This window comes from Neopelma chrysocephalum, unplaced genomic scaffold (genome assembly GCF_003984885.1).
Source record: "Neopelma chrysocephalum unplaced genomic scaffold, ASM398488v2 Primary Assembly neopelma1_147, whole genome shotgun sequence".
In the NCBI taxonomy this organism is placed as follows: domain Eukaryota; kingdom Metazoa; phylum Chordata; class Aves; order Passeriformes; family Pipridae; genus Neopelma; species Neopelma chrysocephalum.
Genome location: NW_020897809.1, coordinates 3,312,086 through 3,332,800, shown reverse-complemented (window position 1 = coordinate 3,332,800; position 20,715 = coordinate 3,312,086). Strand labels below are relative to the sequence as shown.

Here is a 20,715-nt window from a genome sequence, read left to right as displayed (position 1 = left end):
GTGATTTTTTTTTGGCGGCTTGCATGATGACCGCTGGGTGCTCGCTCCACAGACGGATGGTTTCACCTCTTCATCTTCCGCTAATGTGAGGAATTATAACAACACTGCAGGGATGAAGGGGGGTGACAGAACACAGTGCAGTGGGGAGAGCAAGTTAGTAACTGCTCTGCATCCCTGACTCTGACTGCTTATGACAGTGATAACTTGTGGATGGACACGCATTTGCATTGCAGGACCCCCAAAAACTTCTGCTTCTGTTCTCCCCTTCCACACACCACCAACCAGAAGATTTCCTGGTATATTTAAATCTGCTACAGTATCTATTTTCCTTACCTGCACAGCTCTGCAGGATGGATCCTAAGGCAAAAGTGCTGCTTGAAGGTCAAAGACAGAACTCTAAAGCAGCTAGGAGAGTGGTTGGTCTGGGAGTCCCAGTCCCAGCACTGCACTGGGGGCTGTTGCCTTTCAGATGAAACCCAAAGGGGTGTCCTGGCCCTGTGGGTATGAAGAGAATTGGCTGGTCACAGAACTGCCCTGTCTGCAGCTGCCTGCTGGCTTCATGAGTGTGCTGATGGGCTCCGTTCCCACCCCATGTGGTTATAAGGCATCCTGGGAAGGCTGGAAGGAGGAAAACCATGGCTTTGTTCCCACTGTGGATACCTGCATTTTCACCCTGGCTCTGGATGGCCAGTTACTCTCATCTACTCCTCTGGGCTTTATTTCTACCGGGAGCTGATGGCAGCTCCTTGACATGCAGGAAGGTAGATATCTATCATCTGCTGTGGCCAGCTGCTCTGCTTTTCACGCTGTGCACATTCACAGCTTGGGGTAACGTCTGCCCAGCGATACAGTAACCAGAGCGTGAGTTGGCAAAAGCTTATCAAGAGGTCAGTGTCGGAGAAAGACTTGCTCCGGTACTTTTTTGCGGTTCAGGAGAGGAACAAAGAGGAAGCGGCTGCTGTGGCTGCAGGAGCTGCCTGATGCTGTGGGCTCACACTGGAGGAGCCATCGGCTCCTCTCTGTGCATCTTCCTCCTCCTCTCTCACATGCACCTCTAGGTGCCATGTTCACCTGTCCCTCCCTTGCTCAATTCTTGCCACCCCAAGAAGCTCTCGGCTGCGTCTCCCACCAGTTCCCCTGCAAAGCTCTGTCTCCTGGTGGGAGCTACTTTGGGACCCATAGCATTGGCTCAGCTCTGGCCTTGTGCTGTTCCATGGGGCTCAGGACCAGTGTCCAAATCCCTTCCCTCTTGCTATCCAAGAACCAGCACTCTTCCTTGGACAGGGCTGCAGTGGGCAGATTACACTTCCTGCCCCTGACAAGCCACATCTGCTCGGGGAAGGGCAGATGGGGACAGAGGTGCAGATATGCTTCCCCAAAGTCCTCCCCATCCTCCAGGTACCTGGAGCTTGAGGAAGGACATCACAGCACTGGGAAGAGGAAGGATGTCCTCCACATCTCAGAGGGCACTAGTGAGGATCTGGGGCTGGTGTGCTGCCATCAGTGATGTTACACAGGGCTGTGTATGGTTTGGGGTACCTGGGAGAGCAGAGCAGTGATGGAGATGGGGAGTTGGCTCCCTAGCAGGGGAAGATCTGGAAAGCTGAGAAGATCTGGTGCATCCCTGGAGTGTTACCAGCTCGTCACACCTCTGGGAGCATATGGGACCCAGAAAGCCACAGGCTTGTGGAAGGACAGAGTGAGGCTGGGCTCTGTCCTTGCCTAACTGCTTCGACTTCACCTCCTGATTGATCTGCGCAGTCAAACTGATGATCCAGTGCTGGCGGAGGAGCCGTCGCCAGACTGCAAAGGTCGCTGGAAGCAGCTGCTCCCCTCCCCTGCTGCCTCTGTTGCCGGCAGAAGAGCCTGGCTTTGGAGGCACTCAGTTTGTGTCCCTGCTGGCACCGCCAGCCATTGCCTCCCCGCACGCCTGGCACACCGCAGGCGCTCTCCTCTCCAGACCGAGGTAATGAGCCCCCTGGGACCCTGTGCTGGGGTCCCTGGTGGGCCGGGGTGGAGGAGGTGAGGACTGCAGAGGACAGGCAGGCGCCCAGCCTCACCTCGCTCCCCACGTCAGCTCTGAGCAGCGCGGATGGAAAGGTCGGTCAGCACGTGCGGCCGCTGAAATGGCACGTCCTGGCTCGAGGACACCTGGAGCTGTCCCGAGGTCCCTGATGAAGTTGCCTGGTGCTGCTCATTCGCCTCCCTTACCCCCTCCTAGCCTCTCGTGCGTTCCCACCCCCTCCCGCATTGCAGGCAGCCTGCCCGTCCCTGTGCCGTTCGCTTTCTGCCCGCCAGCGCTGTTTGTTTGCACTGGGGATTTCCTCAGGCAAATCCTTACTGCCGCTGGCGTACGGTGCCTGGAGGCTCTGGGGGCTTCGTTAGCCGAGCTCACTGGAGGAATTGTCACCACGCTGGGGCTTGCTGGAGTTTCTGGCTCTTTGCCCTTTGCCCTGCAGGATTGCCGGCTTTTTGGGGAGAGGTGCAGGCTCTTGGACGTGGGGATTTGTAGGCGGCTTTCCTGGAAACCTGTGGGGAAATGCCTCTTGTTCATTTATAAACATTCAGAAAGGAGCTTGTCCCGGGCTCTGGCTTGCTTTTAAAACATGGGGATGTCTGTCCCTGGGGCGAGGGAAGGAGGAGCAGGCAGAGCAGTGAACCGAGGGTGAGCGGTGGCCTGTGGTTGTGTGTTTTACAGCAGAGAGCCTGGGCAGCATCCCTGTCACTCAAGTTAAACCTGGGTTTCCCTGAGCAGGAGCTCAAGCAATCTTTCTGCACTGTTGGCTGCACTTAGCTGATAGCTTGGAAGATCCTCCTGTCCTGAAAACTTGCTTTCTGACGTCAGATTTGCCAACGTGTTGTGCTTGGGATGGATCATCTTGCCTATTCCTTCTCAGAAAACCAGGCTGAAACCTGCTTGATCTTCCTCTTTGGTGACTTTCCCTGCCTTCCAAATGAGGCCAATAAGCCTGACAGTAAGTCCCTGTGGGTGGGGAGGGAAGGACTATTTTGTCTGGGAATCAGGCGGTTGCATCGTGGCTTTGCCCTGGGGTGCTGGTGGCTTTATCTCTGCAAGTTCAGCAAGGTTAGGTTCTTCAGCTTCCCTTTTTGGCTTTCTTAGCTGTGAAGGGATGGTGTGAGGCTGAGCTTAGCTCATCGTGAAATGTATTCCATGTAGCCTGGGAACCGGGGGCGTTGCAGAAAGACAAGGTTGTTCAAGGAGGTAGGAAGGGACAGCAGGGTATTTATTCCACTGCGCCATTTTCTTCCTGGGGGTATTAATGTGACACGTGTCCTGAGTTTGTCCTGGTGACAGACAGGCTGTGGAAGAGCAGCTGGAGATGCCTGCAATCCAAAGAGCAAGAGGAAAGAGTCAAGATTTGGAAGGGGCAGCCTGGTCCTTGGCTTGGGAGACTGAGAGCTCCCACATACTGTAGGCACCAGGCAGTGCTGCTCCTGCTCCATCTCTGTTGCTTTGACTTCACCACACAAGGATTTCATCACAGGACCTGTTGCAGGAGAGAAGGCTGGGAATGAAAAGCCCCCACTGGACATACCTGTTGCGGAAGGGCAGGTACTCAAGCAAGTGGTGGCCCAGGAGAAAGCCATCCATGTGGGTTGGGAATGTCCACCTGGATGAGGAGAACTCCAAGTTAGCCATGGAAGAAGATCTCTCACCAAAAGAAACCACCTGCTGTTGGGTGTCTCTGGGCAGGGTGAGGCAGATTACTCTAGGTTGGGGCTTACCCTCCCTGCGAGCAGCCTAACAAAGGCACGTTTCAAAGAAGCTCTTTTTACCTGCATGGTGCCCTGCACAGGGTGGGAGGCTGCAGTGCAGTGGGCTGCCTGGCCGAGGCAAGACAGACAGGAGAACATCTTGGATGATGATCCCTTTCCTGAAAGGCCCTGCCTTGACAGGAGTCAGAGAAATTGCCACAGCTGCTGCTCCTGGCAGCCTCGCCGAAGCAACAGAGCAGACAAAGCGATTTAGCATCACTCCAGTCACCCGTGATGGCAGAGATCATGGCATCAACCCCTTCAGCTTGGCGATTAATGCTGAAGAAGCATCCTCCGAGGGCTGGGAAGAGAGCGTTGGTCCCTGGAGATCTGCTCTCCGAAGCAGAGGCAGCCCTCTCCAGCTGTGGTCCTCCTCTCCCGCAGTCTCATCCACCTCCTTTTGTGTACAGCTGTTGACCCGTGTGCTCCCATGGTGATGGAGTTCCTAGGAACTGGGACAGGAGCACAGGACTGGTTCCTCTGGCAAGGAGAGATTATGTGGATTTACATAGGTTTCTTGTTGTATAATGACTCAAATCCAGTATTTGAGCTTTCAGAGTGGTTAAAACCAAAGTCCCCTTCAGAAAGCTAGTGTGTGGCTGTGATGGGGAGGGAGGAGGAGAAAATGGGATGTGGTGGGGTCGGGTAGGAGGAAGAGTGTGAGAACATAAGAGTGGAGCTCTGGGAAGCTGGTGAGAACCGTCTGCCCAGCTGGCTTCGCTTACCCATGGTGAGTATAGGAGCAAGGCAGAACTCAGGGATGTGGAAAGCACTGAGTCTTTAGGAAAATTTATCTTTTTTAATGCAAAAGTTTGCTTCACTTCTGAAACTCTCTGCTCCAGGACTAATTACTACCAAATAACCATAACACCAGGGGGGACCCAAGCCCCATGAATTGTGTGTATTTGCACCATCTGCTCCTTATTCTGCAGGTGACATTCCCATGGTTGGAGGCAGTAGGATACATCCCTGAAAGCACATGGACTAATGTACCTGAGCATGTCTGGGCTGACAGCTTTGTCCAGGGCTTGTCCTTCCTCCACACTGGGCACTCTGACTGCTCCTGGCTACTTTCTGAAAGGTTTTATCTCGCTGGGACTTGCTGCTTGTCTCATCTCTGAAGATGGGGGATGCTCCTGCACGTGCTGCAGAATTTCTCTTGCAGCTCAATTGGGTTCTGAAAGGGGAGGAGGTCCAGAGCATGTCTGCATCTGCAGCGAGGCAGGGGCTGGAGCTTTCTCCCTTTTGCTGGAGGATGGGATGTAATGTCCCACCATGCCAGGGAGGAAAAAAATGTTCATGGCTCTGACAGCAGCTTCCAGCAGTGACCTGGGTGCCTGTGCCTTGTCCCTGCCAGCCTTCTCAGGGTGCTGGGACCTCACAAACCCACCAGCCCACCCAGGCTCATTCCTTTGCCTCTTAGTTTGGCCGTGCTGTTTTGCAGCTCCCGCTCTGGAGGAGCCATGGGAGCAGCTGGGTGATCCGGCCCCGGGAAGCGCAGGCGGGCGAGGTGTAAATTGCGTGGCGGGCTGCCTTCGCTGAGGTGAAAATGAAAAACTCTCCCAGCTATCAAGCCCGGTGTTTCACGGCTCCCATGGTCCAAATGCACGCCCACTCCCTCTCAGTGCTGGGGAGAGAATCTCGGGGGCTGATTTTCACCTGCCTGTCCCGAAGCCACCGCGCTGCAGTGTCGGCAGGGCAGTGTGTCCTGGCTGCAGGCAGGACACGGGCCTGCTGTGGGACATGTGTTAGTGCCGAGGGCCGGGAGGGATGCTGATGGCGTGGGAGGTGCTAATTGCCAGGCGCTGTATCCTGCTACCTGGAGGATTTGTTATCCTTTGGCGAGACTTTGTTTTCTGCTGCTGTAGTGCTGGTTCTTCCTGCTGGCTGACGGAAACGGCCTTTTCTTGATTGCAATAATATCACCTTCTGTTTCTGAAACACCTTGCAGCCCAGAGGATTTGAAAGTAAAGTGCACGTGCGTGGGAGCAGTTTCACTACCTCTGAAATGTGCGTTTCTCCAGGCTGGGAAGCAGCAGCTGTTCTGCAGCCCTTGGCAGCCTGGTGTTGGCGGCTGTGCCGTGTGCTGGAGCTGGCTCCGAGTGCCATCCCACTGGGAGGCAGGGCCTGCCCGGCTCCATGTGCACCCAGCTTGGCCTGCAAGCTGAGATGTTGGGGTTTCCTTGATGCTTGAGATATTACTGGTGTAAAGTGTGTCTGCTTGCCTCTCCCTCCAGCAACGTGTCCTCCCTTCTGCCCAAACCATCTCTTGGGGTGATGGCTCCTTCCCAGCCCCTGCCTGACTTCTGTCCCTTGGCAGGGAGTCCTGGGCACCCAAACTTCATCCCGTGGTCAGGCTGTGGCTCAACAGAGAGGATCAGAATCAGGATTGGATTTGGAAGGGGCCTTCAAAGGTCATCCAGTCCAGCCCCCTGCTGTGGGTAGGGACATCTTTCACTAGACCAGGTTGCTCAAAGTCCTATCCAGCCTGGCCTTGAACACTTCCAGGGATGGGGCATCCACAGCTTCTCTGGGCAACCACTTCCAGTGCCTCACCACCCTCATCACAAGGCATGTCTTCCTTACATCCAATCTAAACCTGTCCTCTTTCAGTTTAAAACCGCTGCCCCTTTTCCTGTCACTAAAGGCCCTGGTAAAAAGTCTCCATTTCATACAAGCCCCCTCTAGGTACTGGAAGGCTGCAATGAGGTCTCCTTGGAGTCTTCTCCAGGCTAAACAACCCCAACTCTCTTGGCCTGTCTCCATAGGTGCTCCAGCTCTTGGACGGTTTCTGTGGCTTCCTCTGGACCCACTCTGACATGTCCACAACTGTCTCATGCTGGGGACCCCAGAGCTGGAGGCAGTATTCCAGGTTGGGTCTCACAAGAGTGAAGCAGAGGGGGAACATCCCCCATCCCCTCCCTGAGACTGCTGTCCACGCTGCTTTGAGTGAGGCCCGGGATGTGCTTGGCTTTCTGGGCTGCCAATGCACGTTGAAACCAAGTTTGAAACCCGAGGAGGAAGGGATGCCTCTACTTTTTTTGCTTTCATCATCTCAAATGTGGGACCGAAGCGGTGTTTAGCCTCAAGCTGCTGTCTGAGCAAGGAGAAGTGGAAACAGGGACATCCCTGGTCTGTGTACGGGACAGAGGGATGGCCCAGCAAGGAGTCTGTCCCCTGGCTGAACTGGGAGAGTGCTGAAGGGCGCTGGGTGCTGTGCAAAGGGAATTGCAAAGCCTCCCTGGACTACCTAGCACCCGTGTTCTAAGATAAGCAGGGATGACACACCGAACGTGGAGCTTGTGAGGAAGCGAGGAGGATGTGGCACACAGCGCGCTCCCTCCAGTCCTCGCTGGTGGCTCAGTTTCAGCTTTTAATTTTAGCAACTGATTTGGGGCCGTTCAGCTCCAAGCGGTTTTGTTGTTTCTTTAAAATCCCTGGGACTGAAGCGTCCGACCCCATCACTGAGAGGATGGATGCCTCCAGCTGGAAGGAAGATGTGGGGGAGTTATGTTGTCTGAGCAGGCAGGAGCTGCTGGCGTGTGAGGACAGAGCTGGTGGGTCCCCTGGGGGTCTCCCCTCGCTCTGCCAGGTGCCAGCTGACTTGCCAGCACTAACCAGAGCAGCTCAAGAGCCAGAAGCACAGGTGAAGGGAGGCTTGTGGCAATGAGGGTGTGATGATGCTCTGACTGCTTGGGGGGATGCTGGTAAGACTCCCCAGCTTAACCATCACCCCATGAGCCGTGCCAGGAGGTCACAGTGAGGAGTCAAGGGGAACTGTGGGGACAGAGGGCTTGTAGCCAGAAGCAAGGTGAGGTCAGTAGCTGCCTCTGCACCACCATCCCAGCAACCCTGGAAGTGTTCTGGGATCAACTGGAGCCTGATCGCCAGTGTGGCCGGGCACGGCGAGGATCCAGAGAGCATCCGCAAGGCTCGTTTGTGGTCTCCTAACAAGACGAATTCTTCCAGCAGTGGGAGATGAAGCAGATCCAGTTGGTGACATTTGAATTCCTGAGCAAATGAGCTTGACAGAGTGACAAAGCCGGTCCCCGCAGTGCCCCAGCTCACCTTCTGCTTCCCAGCAGGTGCTGAGGGGCACAGTGTGACGCCAGCACCCTGCCGCCTCCTTCCTCCTGTGCACAGTTCTGCAGGGACTGTAATGACTGCGGGTCATGTCTCAGCCCCCTGGTCATATGTCCCATAGCCCTGGGGCTGCTCTCCTGCCCACCTGGGAAAGTGGGGGCATTTTCAGTCTGGGAGGCTGTGTCCAAAGCCATTCCATGGGCAGATGATGGAGTCTGTTCCCTATGGACAAGTAGTAGGAGGAAAATTTGTGCTGCCAGAGAGGTGCCACCTCCTGCTGCTTGGGAAGCTCTCCCATAATGCTGGTTTGGTGCATAACCCTGTTGTCCTTTCTGATGCATGAGGCCAGGGGATTCTCCATTCCTAGAGGGATGAGAGCAACCTGGAGGAAGGAGAGTCAGGGAGTAGTGATGGTTGGTGATTTGGAAACAACCTGGAGTAAAGACTGGGTGAGGTGCTGTTTCACTTGGGAAAGAGGATGCAAGAGTCTTCCCTTAAAAAACCCTTGTTCCCAAGAAGGTGGTGAGAAGCGCCCCACCATGTTCCTCAGATGGGCCGAGAAGAAGTTGGCTTTGTGGGAAGCAGTGGATCTGACATAGCAGGAGTATTCTGGAGCTGCTGTGCCTGTTGGGATTGAACATGTGGACTCTGGATGCATTTGCCTTTGCTATGTGTGTGTAGATTGGCTGTATGGATTATGTGCAATGAACCCCGTGCTTGGGGTGCCTGGTGGAGGGTCCCGCAGAGAAATATCTTTGTGTGCGGCGCTGCCGCCTCCGTCTTTGCCGTAGGAAGGGAAAGTTCCCAGCACAGGCTGAGGAGGGAGGTGTCACCGCACGACCTTGTGAAGGGATGAATCCCCTTCCCTGCCCTACTTACTGGTCCTGCTGTCCTAGCCAGCAGCCTGGCCCTGACGCCGTCGGTGTCCCACTGTTCACCTCTCGCTGAGCTCCTCCGCCCGTGTGAGACAGCATTGGATTTGACTCCAGGGCTCTGCCTTGCAAACTCTGTGTCCCCCGTGCTGCTCCATCTGTTGGTTTAGCAGCACAGCTAGTGAGGGGCTCCCTCCTCAGCGGCAGTGCAGCATTGCCTGTTGAGCCTCTCTGTTGTTTTGCCATGTCGTTGAGCCTTTGCTAATTCACTCTCTGCTTACGCCTTCGCCTTTGGACTCTGCTCTCCAGTCTCTCCGAGTTGTTTCTTTGCCTTGCAGCAGCCTTTCAGCCTTTCTCTCCACTGGGATAATTCCAAACCCGTTCTGTCCTGTGCTGGCACCAGCCTCCCGATTGTATTTTGCTGCACTGTGCTTGCCTGACCTCTGCCTGCTTCCTAATCTCCTTTGGTATGATCACGAGGCTGATCTCCCTGACCCCCTTTGGATGATCCCCTTGTCCATTTTTTGGATGATCCCCTTATCCATTTCCATTGTCATGGCTCCCCATCTCGTTGCCTCTGCCCTTTCCTCAAGTCTTTAGGTAGCCTCATCCTTTTGTCATAGGCTGGATGGGACAGCATTCCCAGCTGCCACCTCTCTGCTCCTTCTTGGGGATGTTGTCCTCTCCTGAGCCCACCTGCCAGTGCTGAGCTCTGTAGCAGCCCTGCCAGGAGCTAGGGCCAGCTAACTTGCCTGGCTCCCAATTTGATTTGTATAGGCATAAATTAGCACTGCCAGATCTGGTTTCTCTCCATTTTCTTGTGGGCAAAACCCTGGATGAAATGGGAAGAAGTCAAGTGTTGTAACTGTCCATAATAAGGCAGGTGTGGGTTTTACAGTGAGTGTTTGGACACTTCAGTGTCATCCCAATGACCTGGTCCCTGGCCATGGGTTTTGGCTCCAGGGCACTTGTGCTCCTCTGACTTCAGAGACACAAAACTACTTCCCACCTTGGCAGGGTGGAGCATCCTTATATCTCTTATGGGATAATCTGTGAGTATGAAGCAGCATTTAGCTCAAGAGCCAGTCCAGGACTCTGCTCTTCACAGAGGTGTGCATTTTATTCCTTAAAAAGCCAAGATTCCCGTATTTCATGGGTGTGGAGGGGGTGTTGTTTGTGCTTTGGGGGAGTCACTACTATGGCTGTGTGATTGGAAGGGCAGTTGAAGCAGCCTAAATATATTGTAGGGAGAGTTTATGTCCCAGATCTGCTCTTTTGGAGTCTCAGGATGGCCTTTGGAAAGTCATCTTGGGGTGTCTTGGAGGCCAGGGTGGAGCCCTGAGGTTTTAGACTGGTTAGAGACCTCATATGAGTTTAGTGAAGGTCTCTTTGCTCTAAGATCCTTTGAGTTGTCCCCGTCTGCATTAAGTGGTGGAGGGCCAGCTGGATGCATCCAAAAAAAACCCTGCAAATCCTGGAGATACCCATCTCTGGTGTGTGTTGCAGTAACTTAAAATAACGAGCTGAGCTGAAGATTGGCGGATGGGCTTGTGGTTGGTAGAGCAAGGGGCAGAGCAGCGGGGAGGGTTCTTGTCTGCGTTGTTGCTGAAAAAGCAGGAGTGATATGAACCGCCTCTGCTCTGCTGCTAAAAACAGCCCAGCTTGTTTTTATTTAATACAGTTTTGATCCACAGGCCTCAGTGTTTCACCTGCCCGCGAGTGGGAACTCCAGGCTCCGAGCTCCTTGGAAGCCCGCCTGCATCCCTGCGCGTCCCTGCGGCACCGGGAGCGCGAATGTGGTTCCTCCTCGGCTGGAGGGGGAAGTTGTGCCGAAATTCAGGCTCAGAGGCATTGGGATGGGATGGGTGAAGCTTCTGCTGGGGTCGTGTTTCTGCCGCTGTGGTGCTGCTGGGTAAACTGGGGCTCTGCATTGCCAGCTCCTGCAGGCTTTCCCAGGAAAATGGAGCCGAAAACTGCTCATGTGGGATTTTCTCCCTGTCTTGCTTGCGCAGCGTCCTGGCAGCGTGGAGGTGGCTCTTCAGGTATCCTCGCTGCCAGCACTGGGAAGGGGGTCAGTGTTGGCTCGTATTGTGGATTCTGCCTGGTGCCGGCATTTGTCTGGGAAATAAATGGTTCTTAATCACATTGGTCCATCCCCAGGGGTGAAGGAGGTCAGGAATAAACAGGCTTTTGTAAAGTCATGATTGATGTGCCCATAGAGCTGATCCTTGGAGCAGGGCCAGACATGGCTAAGGAGAGTCCCAGAGGGATGGGGACCCTGCTGGAGGATGTCTGGGCAAGCCACATCAGTGGACCGTGATGGAGGAGGATAGCTGAGGCAGGGAGGAAGAGGAAAATTGTTGGGTCAGGGAAGAAGAAGAGAATAGTCAGGGCAAGAGGAGGAAGAGAATAGGGAGCAGGAGGAGGAGGATAATCGGGGTGGTTGCAGGGTTAAATAAAAGCTGTCAGTGATTTGAAAAGGGGAAAGAAAGAAAAAGAAAATCCGCTGAAGAGACACTCTCCTTTCTCACCCGGCTTGTAATCAGCCGCCCCCTCTACCAGCAAGCAGCTGGCGGGCAGGCGGGTGAGGAGGGGGTGGCAAGAGGGGTCCAGCTGCTCCTCGGCCCTACCCCAGCACCCCAAGAGTCCCCACAGCCCTGGCTCGGTGTGGGCTGCACAGCCCAGGGGGACATGCCCCTGTCATGGGTCCCTGGCAGGCTGGGGGGTCTGAGGTCCTGAGGAGTGCTGCCAGGGGGAGGTGGGGCGAGGAAGAGGAGGAGAGGGACTTGTCTGAAATGCCAGGGATTCATCTCCCACTCCCCCTGCCCTCGCCGTTCTGAAAGGAGCTGCTTGAGCTGTCGGCTCTGGATTATATTAATTAGTGGAGAAGTGCTACGCCTGCTCGTGGGGCCGGGCTGCCAGGAGGAACCAGAGATTTGGCAGGTCGGTGCGAAGCAGCTGCCCAGCTCCCCAAAACCCCTCGCTCCAGCCCAAAATGAGTACACCAAAGCCAAGGCTGAGCTGGGGGAAATGAATCTCTCATGGTCTTCTGCATCTCCTCCTGGAGCCCAGCTGGCTGCTTACCCCCAGGGCCAAACCTGCCTGCCCTGGTATGTGCAGGCTGTTGTGACAGGGAAGGAAGGCACCACTGTGGTTTTGGGATGGGACCCACCGCTCCTCAGTGGGTCTCCGTGTCTGTGGGCAGAGTGGGTCAGTCTGTGACACAGCCAGGCCGGCAGGTCCATGTGGGGGGGGGCTGCTGGGGTGGGGGGCAAGGGCACACCCCTGACTCATGGCTGCCTGCTGTCTTTCAGGAGAGGAAGCTGTGTGCCCACCCCCGGATCGAGATCTACAAGCAGGACCGCATCTACTTCGTGTGTCCCCTGGCTCGCCAAGGGGACTTCTATGTGCCTGAAATGAAAGAACTGGAGAGGAAGAGCAGGGCTGCTGCAGCTGAGGCTGAGGATGCCCAGACAGACATCACAGGTATCCGTGGCTTGCGCATGGGCTCCGTATTCAATGAGCATCAGCCCTCACAAAGGTGGGGGTCCTGGTGTCCTCTGCCTGAGCAGACAGAGAGGGACTGGTGCCCATCCACTGAGTCTCAGCACCCATCTTTCCCTCACCCTGGGCTGATCCCCAAGGATCTTGTCTCCAGGGTGTCATGCCGTGCCTCAGGGAGCACCCAGGAACCCCTGCAGTGTCTGGGTGAGGACCAAGCTGCCGCTTGAGCCACTGTCCCGCTGTTGTTAGTGCAGAGCTAAATCTCACAGCTTTTGGTTGCAGCTGGGCTTGTTTTTCTCTTTGTCATATACATCTTCCTTGATCTCATCTTCATCTGTTACATATTGGGACTGCGAAGAGCTTAAATACCAGGTTGCTGTAGCTGGTGGTGGAGTTGCCTGAGAGCATCTGCTCAGCAAGATCTGTTGGAGCCTGGATGTATTCATACAGGAAGGGACCACAATGGCTGTAGGCGCAGAACAGGAGTGCTATAGTAACCTAAAATGCTGGTTGCTGTCGCCAGCCCACGTGCTCCCGTGCCTGTGAGATGTGGGAGCCGACTATCCAAGCATTCTCAGGCACTGGACAACACACCCGAGCCGGCTGCTGGCAGGGGCAGCCGCCTCCTCGAGCCCCACATGCTTGTGTAATGGGCATGAAAAAAGCATGATGGCTCTGCTCGCCTCCTGGGCAGTTGGGTCATTTATTTTAACACATCTTCAGGTTTGGGTTGCTTTAATTCTTAATCGCGTGCAGTGTAAAAGCAGTCCAGGGAATTGCTTTCTGGGAGCTCTGTCCTTTTAGCGACGCAGTAAGGAGTCTAATTGGAGCTGTTTCTCAGCGCTTTGAGGTCCTGTGTTTTCACAGTGCTCACTCAGCTCTTCTCTTTTCCTTGTGTCAGGGTGGCTGCTGTGGGCACCAGCCTGGCTTGGCTAAAGGTACCCCAAAGCCCACTCGCTCTGGCATCTTCCCATGGTTGTTCCTTGGTTTCAGAGACGGATGGCAGGATCTATGGGAGCAAAAGCAGCTTTAGGGTGGTGCCTTCCATAGCTGTGCATGCTCCTTTCTGCCCCACTCAGGCGGTGCATGATCCTGCAGAACATCCAGGGGTGCTGGGAGCAGCTACTGCCCTGCACCGTGGCTGTCTCAGTACTTTCCCTGGGATGCCACTGCCAGCGTCCTTGTGGTGTGGGAGTCCCCTGCCTTGCAGGAAGTAGTGCTAGGAAGGTCTTCCCAGTTTTAGACAACAAATGATGTTGGACTTTCTCATGTGAGAGATTCCGGGCCGGGCTCCCTGGCAGCAGCTGTGGATCAGCTTCTCCAACCCCCCTCCCCTTCCAGCCACACAGATGAGCTTTTGTCGGTGCAGCCTGATGCAGTGTCATCTGCTGAGTCTGCACAAAACCAGCTTAAAATAATAATAATAATAGCTATGAGGTTGGCCCTGCCTCTAAGGCTAAAGAGCTGGGCTTGGATGTTGCTCTGTGATCGTCACTGCTGGGCACAGTGGCAGAGCCAGGTCTGGCAGGGGGTCACATCCTTGCTCTGGCCATTGGAGAGGGTCAAGGATGTGGCAAGCCTCCAGGTTGCTTGTGCAGCTCCTACCTGAGGATCTTGGTGGTCCCTGTGATCTCCTGCATCCCTGTAATGTCACAATGCCCCAGACTGGCACAACTGCTGACAACTGGGGAGGATGGCACTGCGTGGGGAGGTCCTGGGCTTGTGCAAAGGGAAATGGTGCCCAGTGAGCATCCTTGTCCCACTGCCACTGGCCTGCTGACACCAGGAACTTGGTTTGTAGCTATCAGGCTGCCCCTGGTTCAAAAGCATGGTCAAAGTCAGGAGGTGAGGTGGGAGTGGGCAGCTGGTCTTGTCAGGCTTCACATCTCCCATGTGCCCAGCTGCTCCCTGGAGATGCCTTGAAGGAGATGCCTTGAAGATAACACCTCGTGGATTGAGACTCATCCTCCCTTCCCAAGGGTTTTCTGTGTTGGGATCTGTGCAACCACCTCTGAGTTGAAGAAAGAGAAAGCTCCAGTCTCTTTTCACATCGTTTTTACTCCTCCTTTCCTGGGCAGCTGCTCAAGGAGAAAGGTCCACTTAGCCACAGCCCCTTCAACAGGCATGACAGCCATGAGATCTTCATGACCCAGCAGATCCCAGGGTGCCTGTGACAGCTTTTGAGCTTTACTCTGCCAGATGGAGGATGGGCACAGCAATGTCCCCATCTGCCTGTCAGTATGATTCCCCCTCAACCCCAATTGCATGGATTTGATGATTTCTTGATCCACTTCAGCTCTGCCAGTGTTTCAAGTGGTCCTGCCCCGATGGAGGCTCGGGCAGTGCTGGGATACTCCTGGGAGAGTGGGAGAGAGTGGTGGTCCCCGATGGTGGCAGTCATCTTCTCTGGCTGTGCAAATCCAGGTGTAGGGCTTTGACACCCTGCTGCCTTGTAGAGTGAGTGGAGACTGGGAAGGTGCTGAGCCCCATTTTCTCTCCCAAAGGCAGCTGAGGATGCTGTATGTACAGCAGCCTTGGGCTCTCACTCCTGATGTGACAGCAGATGAAGTCTGCTCTTCCTCCTTCCCAAAATACTGAAATAACAGCATTAAGCCTGTGATTTCAGAGTGAGCATCACGTTTAGGAATGCTTTGTGTGGACACAGCACCTGTTGGTCATAGCTCATGAAACTCCCTGCCAGTGGCTGGATTATGCTTTCCTCGCATTAAAGGCTTGAGATGTTCCAAGTGGAAGGTGTTGCCATTTCTCCTCACCTGTTGTTGTGGCTGGTGCCAGACAGTACCGAGTGACTTGGATGTGTAAGAAAAGCCTGGATTTGTTTTCTTGAGCCTCCTGACCTTGGAGCACATCTCTCCATTCAGGCTGTCATCTGCTGTCCTCGTTCCTGAGCTCACCCTGCAAGGTGCTGGGTGCCTGCGGCTCTGAGCGAAGCCAGTGACCACAAAGGCTGTGGTACATGGTCCAAGGTCTCTGCTTTCTGCTGCTGCTCTGCACAGAGCAGGGTGCTGGCAGCTCCGCTGAGGATGGACACACTCAATACACAAGGAAGGGGCCAGGGGCTGTGGCTGTCTCTGCAATAATTCCGTCCCTTCTTCGGGAACGTCAGGGTCATCAGAAAGACAGGAAGCATTTTTGGAAGGCGGCTGATGGGTCTCCAGGGGGCCAGTGTCAATCACGATTAGTTGTTTTGTACTTAATTATTTTCTGGGGCTTTGGCATCAGCACGGCGCTCAGCGGGCCCTCGCTCCCGGCTCCCTCTCGGCAGCGCTGACCCCGCTGCGGCGCGTGGAAGGTGAAAGCAAACGAAAGCAGCCTCTTGACACAGGCTTGCTGGCATGAACACAGATGGTTCCTGAGCACGTGGCTCTGCCCAGAGTCTCAGGTGATCATTTTGCTCGAGCTGAGTCTGTCCAGCAGCGTTCAGGTGCAACTGATGGATGGCATCACCCACTGAGCCCCAGTGCCATGGGGGGCAGCTTCCCTGATGTGTTCTGCCTCATCCCCACTTCTGTCCTCCGAAGAGCTCTACCTGTTCCTGCCTGCCCCTACATCCCAAGAAGGGGCTCAGCACACAGCTCCTGCCAAGCCTTCCTGCTGGTCTGCCTGCCCCAGCCCCTCTCCTGGTGGCTTGTGTGCGAGCTTCGGCAAGCATGGAAGAGCTGTGCCCCCAGCAGCACACTGATCTAGTGTTTAGGGACAATGAATATTTGGTCAAACAGGGGAAAAGAGAGGGCCTGGGAGCACCGAGAGGAGAGTGATGCTCAGGCATCAGTGTCACATTGGAGCAATGCAGAAGGGGAGCCAGACCTCATTCTGGATCTGGAAATGCCACCACCTGGGATGACACAGGGCTGAACTCCCTTAATGAGTGGTTCCTGTTGCACCCATCCCTGGCTGGTCTCTTGGAGCTGGCAGCTTGACTTCCCTTCTTCCTAGGTGGCCCTGTCCTTTTTGGGGCTCCTCAGCACCCTGGCGTGTCTTCACCCCAGGCTGCACCTCTGTTGCCCAGATGAAAGCTTCCTGGGTACCATGTTCCTACCAAGTTAATGTGCAGTGGGATGGCTACACCATCCTTGGAAGAGCAGAGCGGAGGAGGGGTTTCCACAGGGTGGCTGGCACCTTGCTGCATGCCAGAGGGAAAAGCCACACTTGGTTGGGGTGCTGGTCTGCCTCTTGGTGCAGGAACTGGCCTTGAGAAGGTGGATGCAGGGAATGGGCAGTGGCTCATAGGGAAACCAAGCAAGGTGTGCGGGGAAGGATGGACAAATGGGTGTGACAGCTGCTGGAAGCCTCTGCCTGTAAGATAAGAGCTGAACCCCTGCTCACCCTTCCAATGGGGCTTTGGTTGCCTTGGAGTCCCCTGCACTGCCTGCCTGGCCTCCCTGGGCTGTGCTGGGACAGCTGGGTGTTCCTGCCACATCCTCTGCCAGAGCTGAGCCCTCACGGTCCCCAGCTCTGTCTGTCACCCTGCCCACCCCAGACATCCGTCCTGGCCAGGCGGAGTGGCCGCGCCAGAGCCGGCCTTGTCCTGTGTGGAGGAGAGTGAGGCTGCTGAAATGGGCAAATTTGCCAGCTGATGCTGCTCGAACATGATCAGAAGTGACAGAGCAGTGACAAAGTGCTTGGCTGAAAGGAAACAGGACTCGATTTATTGTCACCCTTTGAGCAAGGGAGAGGGAGGCGGCTACGAGGGTGAGGACATCAGTGCTTTCCCACGGTGGTGGCTTGGAGCAGTGTGTAGGTCAGCTTCATCCATGTCTTCCCCTTCCTGAGCTGCTGCTCCTCTCCTCAGGACCTTCTTTGCTGTGTGGCATGGGGTTATGTGACAGCTTCTGACCCAAAATGGCCCTGGGGGTGCCAGGGGAAGAGTGCTGTGCAGGCAGGGCACAGCTTGAGGGGTCGGTGTCACTCCTGTCCCGGGTTTCAGAGGGACGCAAGATGACTACAAATGACGTGAGCTGTCATGAAGCCGTGGTGGGAATGTGTCCATGTCACCTCGGGCCACCACTTTGGCCAAACTGGATTATTTCTTTTCTTGATATCTTCACTAGAGATCTGGCAAACCCTTAGTTGCCTTCAAAGCTTGGAGGTCGCACACTCTCATCCATCTCCTGCAGCTCTCCGTCTTCCCAGAGGCTCCCCGCTGACCCACTGCCCTGCCCAGGTCCTGTCAGGTGGGACGGCGCCTCCCACCTTTCTGCTGCCCACTCAGTGGCTGCCGTCCCCTTCAGTGAGCGCCTCACCACAGCGTGCAGAACATCCTTTTTAACTTAGAGCAAATGTACTTTCCGTGTCGAGGCGCTCCCTGATGCTGCAGTGCGTGTCAGCGGGCAGCCGTCCACTCCTTTACGTGGGGGGGTCGCCGGGCATCGCTTGGGGTGGCTCAGCTGGTGCCAGCTGCCAAAGGGTTTGCACACTATGGCCAAGGTGACAGGGTGGAGGCTCAGGCTCCTTTCTGAGCGGGATGAAGCCAATATGCCATCCAGGTGGGATGGAGCAGTGGGTGCGCTGTGTCTGCAGATCTTTTCTGGCTACTCCTTATCCCGCTGCCACTGCTCAGTCCTCTCCGAGCAGCCGTCACTCAGCCGGCAGGACCGTGGGATGATGCTGCTCAGAAGGCAGAGGACTGCCATTTACAAGCAGTTCTGCTGGCAGCTGCCCAGGCTGGGAAGAAAAACAGCTCAAAGAGGGATTTAAGGATGTTTGGAAGGCAAGTTCCCTCCTTGGTGGGTCTCCTCCAAATCAGTGGCTGCCACACAGCTGGAGGAGAGCGAGCAGCCCAGCCCTGGGCACTGTGGAGGGAGGCTGGAAATGCCTGTGGGAGTCTGGGACAACCCTGTGTCTGAAGCTGAGGATGGAGCTGCACCAGCAGGAGACAGTGTGGAGGAGAGGACTCTCCTCTCTCATCTGGGAGCCTCTCTATGGTCATCGTCATCTTCTTCACCACTTCCCAGCCCTGTTGGTGGCAAGCTGCAGCCCTCCAGCAGTGCTGCTGCTGAGGGGGGCTCCTCCTGGTTTCCCTCCTGGTGTGGGGCATGATCCTTGGCGAGGTCATCCAATCTGACATGGATGGAGGTGCCAGGAAGCAACAGAGCCCGGCACACACTTCTCACAGTGTGAGGCAAGGGGGGAGAAGATGGAGCAGGGACGGCCATGATGGAGAAGCCCATCCAGTGTTTGCTGCCGTGTCGTAATTAACATGTATGTGTGATGTCATAATTAACTATGTGGATCTCTGATGTCGTAATTAGCAATAATTAACATTTTTAGGAGGGTTTTGTCTCCTGGCTGGTTGCTCCGGCAACAGCACCGAGCTGCTGGTCTCAATCTGACACGTTCCTCTCCTTGTCGACTCCTTAATTGTGTTGTCAATGGAGCTAATGAGGCAGGGATCTGGGGAGGGGGCGGAGAGCCCAGGGGTCTGCCCTGGCAGGCAGGGACAGCCCCCGGGGGGGAAATGGGTCATGAGAGGAGGTGTGGGCTGGCAGTCAGGTGAAGTGGAGAATTGCCGAGCAAGGTGGGAAGGCTCCCCCATCCTCTGGCACCCTGAGTCCTGTCTGCTGCTACCCTGCCTCCCTTCACACTGCTGCCAGAGCTGGGGGGAGCCACAGAGGGAGTGGGAGCAGGTTGTTGGGTGCTGAAGGCACCAGGATGTCCTGGCACGAGGCTAGACCTACACCTGCCTCTGACAGCGGCACATCTGAGAACCTGCCCGTGTGCCACCATCCCCTCAGGTGCTCAAGCATGGTGCCCTGCCAAGGACAAGGTTGTCCCCCAGCTCCCAGGCTATGCATTCTTCCTAAGAAGGGGCTTGCCAGGTCCTTGGTGTGTGCATGGAGAGCAGCCATGGGGCCAGGGCATGGCCAGGAGGTCAGGGCACGGCTGGAAGCTGGGGTTTGTTTATACTGACTGACTTGGTGCCCTGATTTCAGGGAGCTGCTTGAGTCCAGCTTCTTGTCTTAGCCTGGTCACATCTCAAAGGCACAGGAGATGACAAGATGTAGGAGCTGGTCTCTGCTGTGACCTGACATCTCTGAGGTTTCTGGTGGCTTTGAAGGTTATGGCACCCCATCCTCATCACCTCCTTCCCGCAGCATTCACTCCCTCCCCTTCTCTTTCCATCCCAGGGGTCGACACCCTGAGTGAGGCGAGCTCCATCAGCATGGAGGCCACAACTGACAGCAGAGACACCTCGGTGGCCACCTCCATTTTGCTGCCCTTCCCAGCCAGCCGTGGCCGGGAGGAGGCGGACAACCGCAGCGAGCACAGCTACAGTGAGTCGGGAGCCAGCGGCTCTTCCTTCGAGGAGCTGGACCTGGAGGTCACCGGGGATGGGGAGGGAGCCCCGGGTCTGCTGCCTGATGTGGGCTACGCAGGCAACCAGGAGGTCGCAGACAAGTGGACCAAGGAGCCCATTGCTGCTGAGAGAGGAGAGGAGTGAAGCAGAGACCTGGCTGCCTCGCCTCCCGCCAGGGTCTGAGTTACTGGGAACCAGTCGCCTTTCCCACCTCCTTCCTCTCCAGCCAAGAGATTTCGGTTGCTGATTCCCCCCAGGACCTGCTCTCCCTCTTTGCAGAAAGGGTGTTTGACTGTTTTGGGGGTGCTGGGAGGTGGGGGGGTTTTCTGTGGCGCTCGGCGGTGCCGGGTGGGCGCAGGCTGGGGGAACAGCGAAATGCATTTGCCGTTTGTGTGTGTCTGGGTGCGTCGCAAACTCCTCGCAGGTGTCTCGGGGGTGGTGGTGGATGGTAGAGGTGTCCCCCTTGTCTCTGCTCCTCTTACCCACAGCTCCTCTCTGCCACACCACCACATTTTCTAGCACCAAAGAGCTGTGAGGTGGGTCGGTTGGGTTTGTTCCCCTCTTCTCTTCCCCTTGCTGAACAATGGAAACATCCCATGTAAACGTGGTCCTCCTGGCACTGCCATGGGCGCTTTGGGGTCTGTAATAAAGTGGATGCTTTTCCTCACTGGTGGCTGGTGTGTTGCTCTCTGCCTCTTGGCCGATCGTGCCGTCCTGCCCCATGGTGGAGAGTGGGTTGTGGGTGGAGGCTGCTGGTGGGCTGCCCTGTGCCCCCTGACTGAGCCAGGGAACTGCCCAGGAGCTCTGCATCCCTGCTGCTCACACTTGCTCCCTGCCTGGGCAACCCAGTGGGGCCACAGACACCATCCTGAGCTTCTGCAAGCGGCGGGGGGAGCAGAGAGGGGTCCCAGTCACTGTGCCGAGCTGGGCTGAGGTGGAGGGAGGTGGCATCCCTGCTCCTCGTGGGAATATGCAGAGAGTAACACCAGTAAAGCCAGGTCCCTAGGCTGCTGATAGGCCTCCTCCTGTGGCAGGCGACACCAGACTGCCTGCACTGTGCCTTCCTGACATCCCATCTACCTGGTCCTGCAGCTGTGGAGTGCAGGCAGGGAGGGCTGCCCATGCTGGTCCCAGTTCCCTGTCCCTCAGCTTGGGATAAGG

General features: G+C 55.9%; 1 protein-coding gene across 1 annotated transcript in view; it reads left to right on the top strand.

Moving 5' to 3' along the window:
- The window catches only part of TEX264 (testis expressed 264), a 38,272-nt gene extending 18,051 nt beyond the window's left edge, over positions 1-20,221 (top strand). Inside the window, exons 5-6 of the mRNA XM_027700698.1 lie at positions 12,047-12,218; positions 19,385-20,221. Of these exons, the coding sequence (XP_027556499.1) occupies positions 12,047-12,218; positions 19,385-19,698 (486 nt within the window). The 3' untranslated portion in view covers positions 19,699-20,221. The remainder of the gene's footprint in view (positions 1-12,046; positions 12,219-19,384) is intronic.
- The last annotated feature ends 494 nt before the right edge of the window (positions 20,222-20,715 follow it).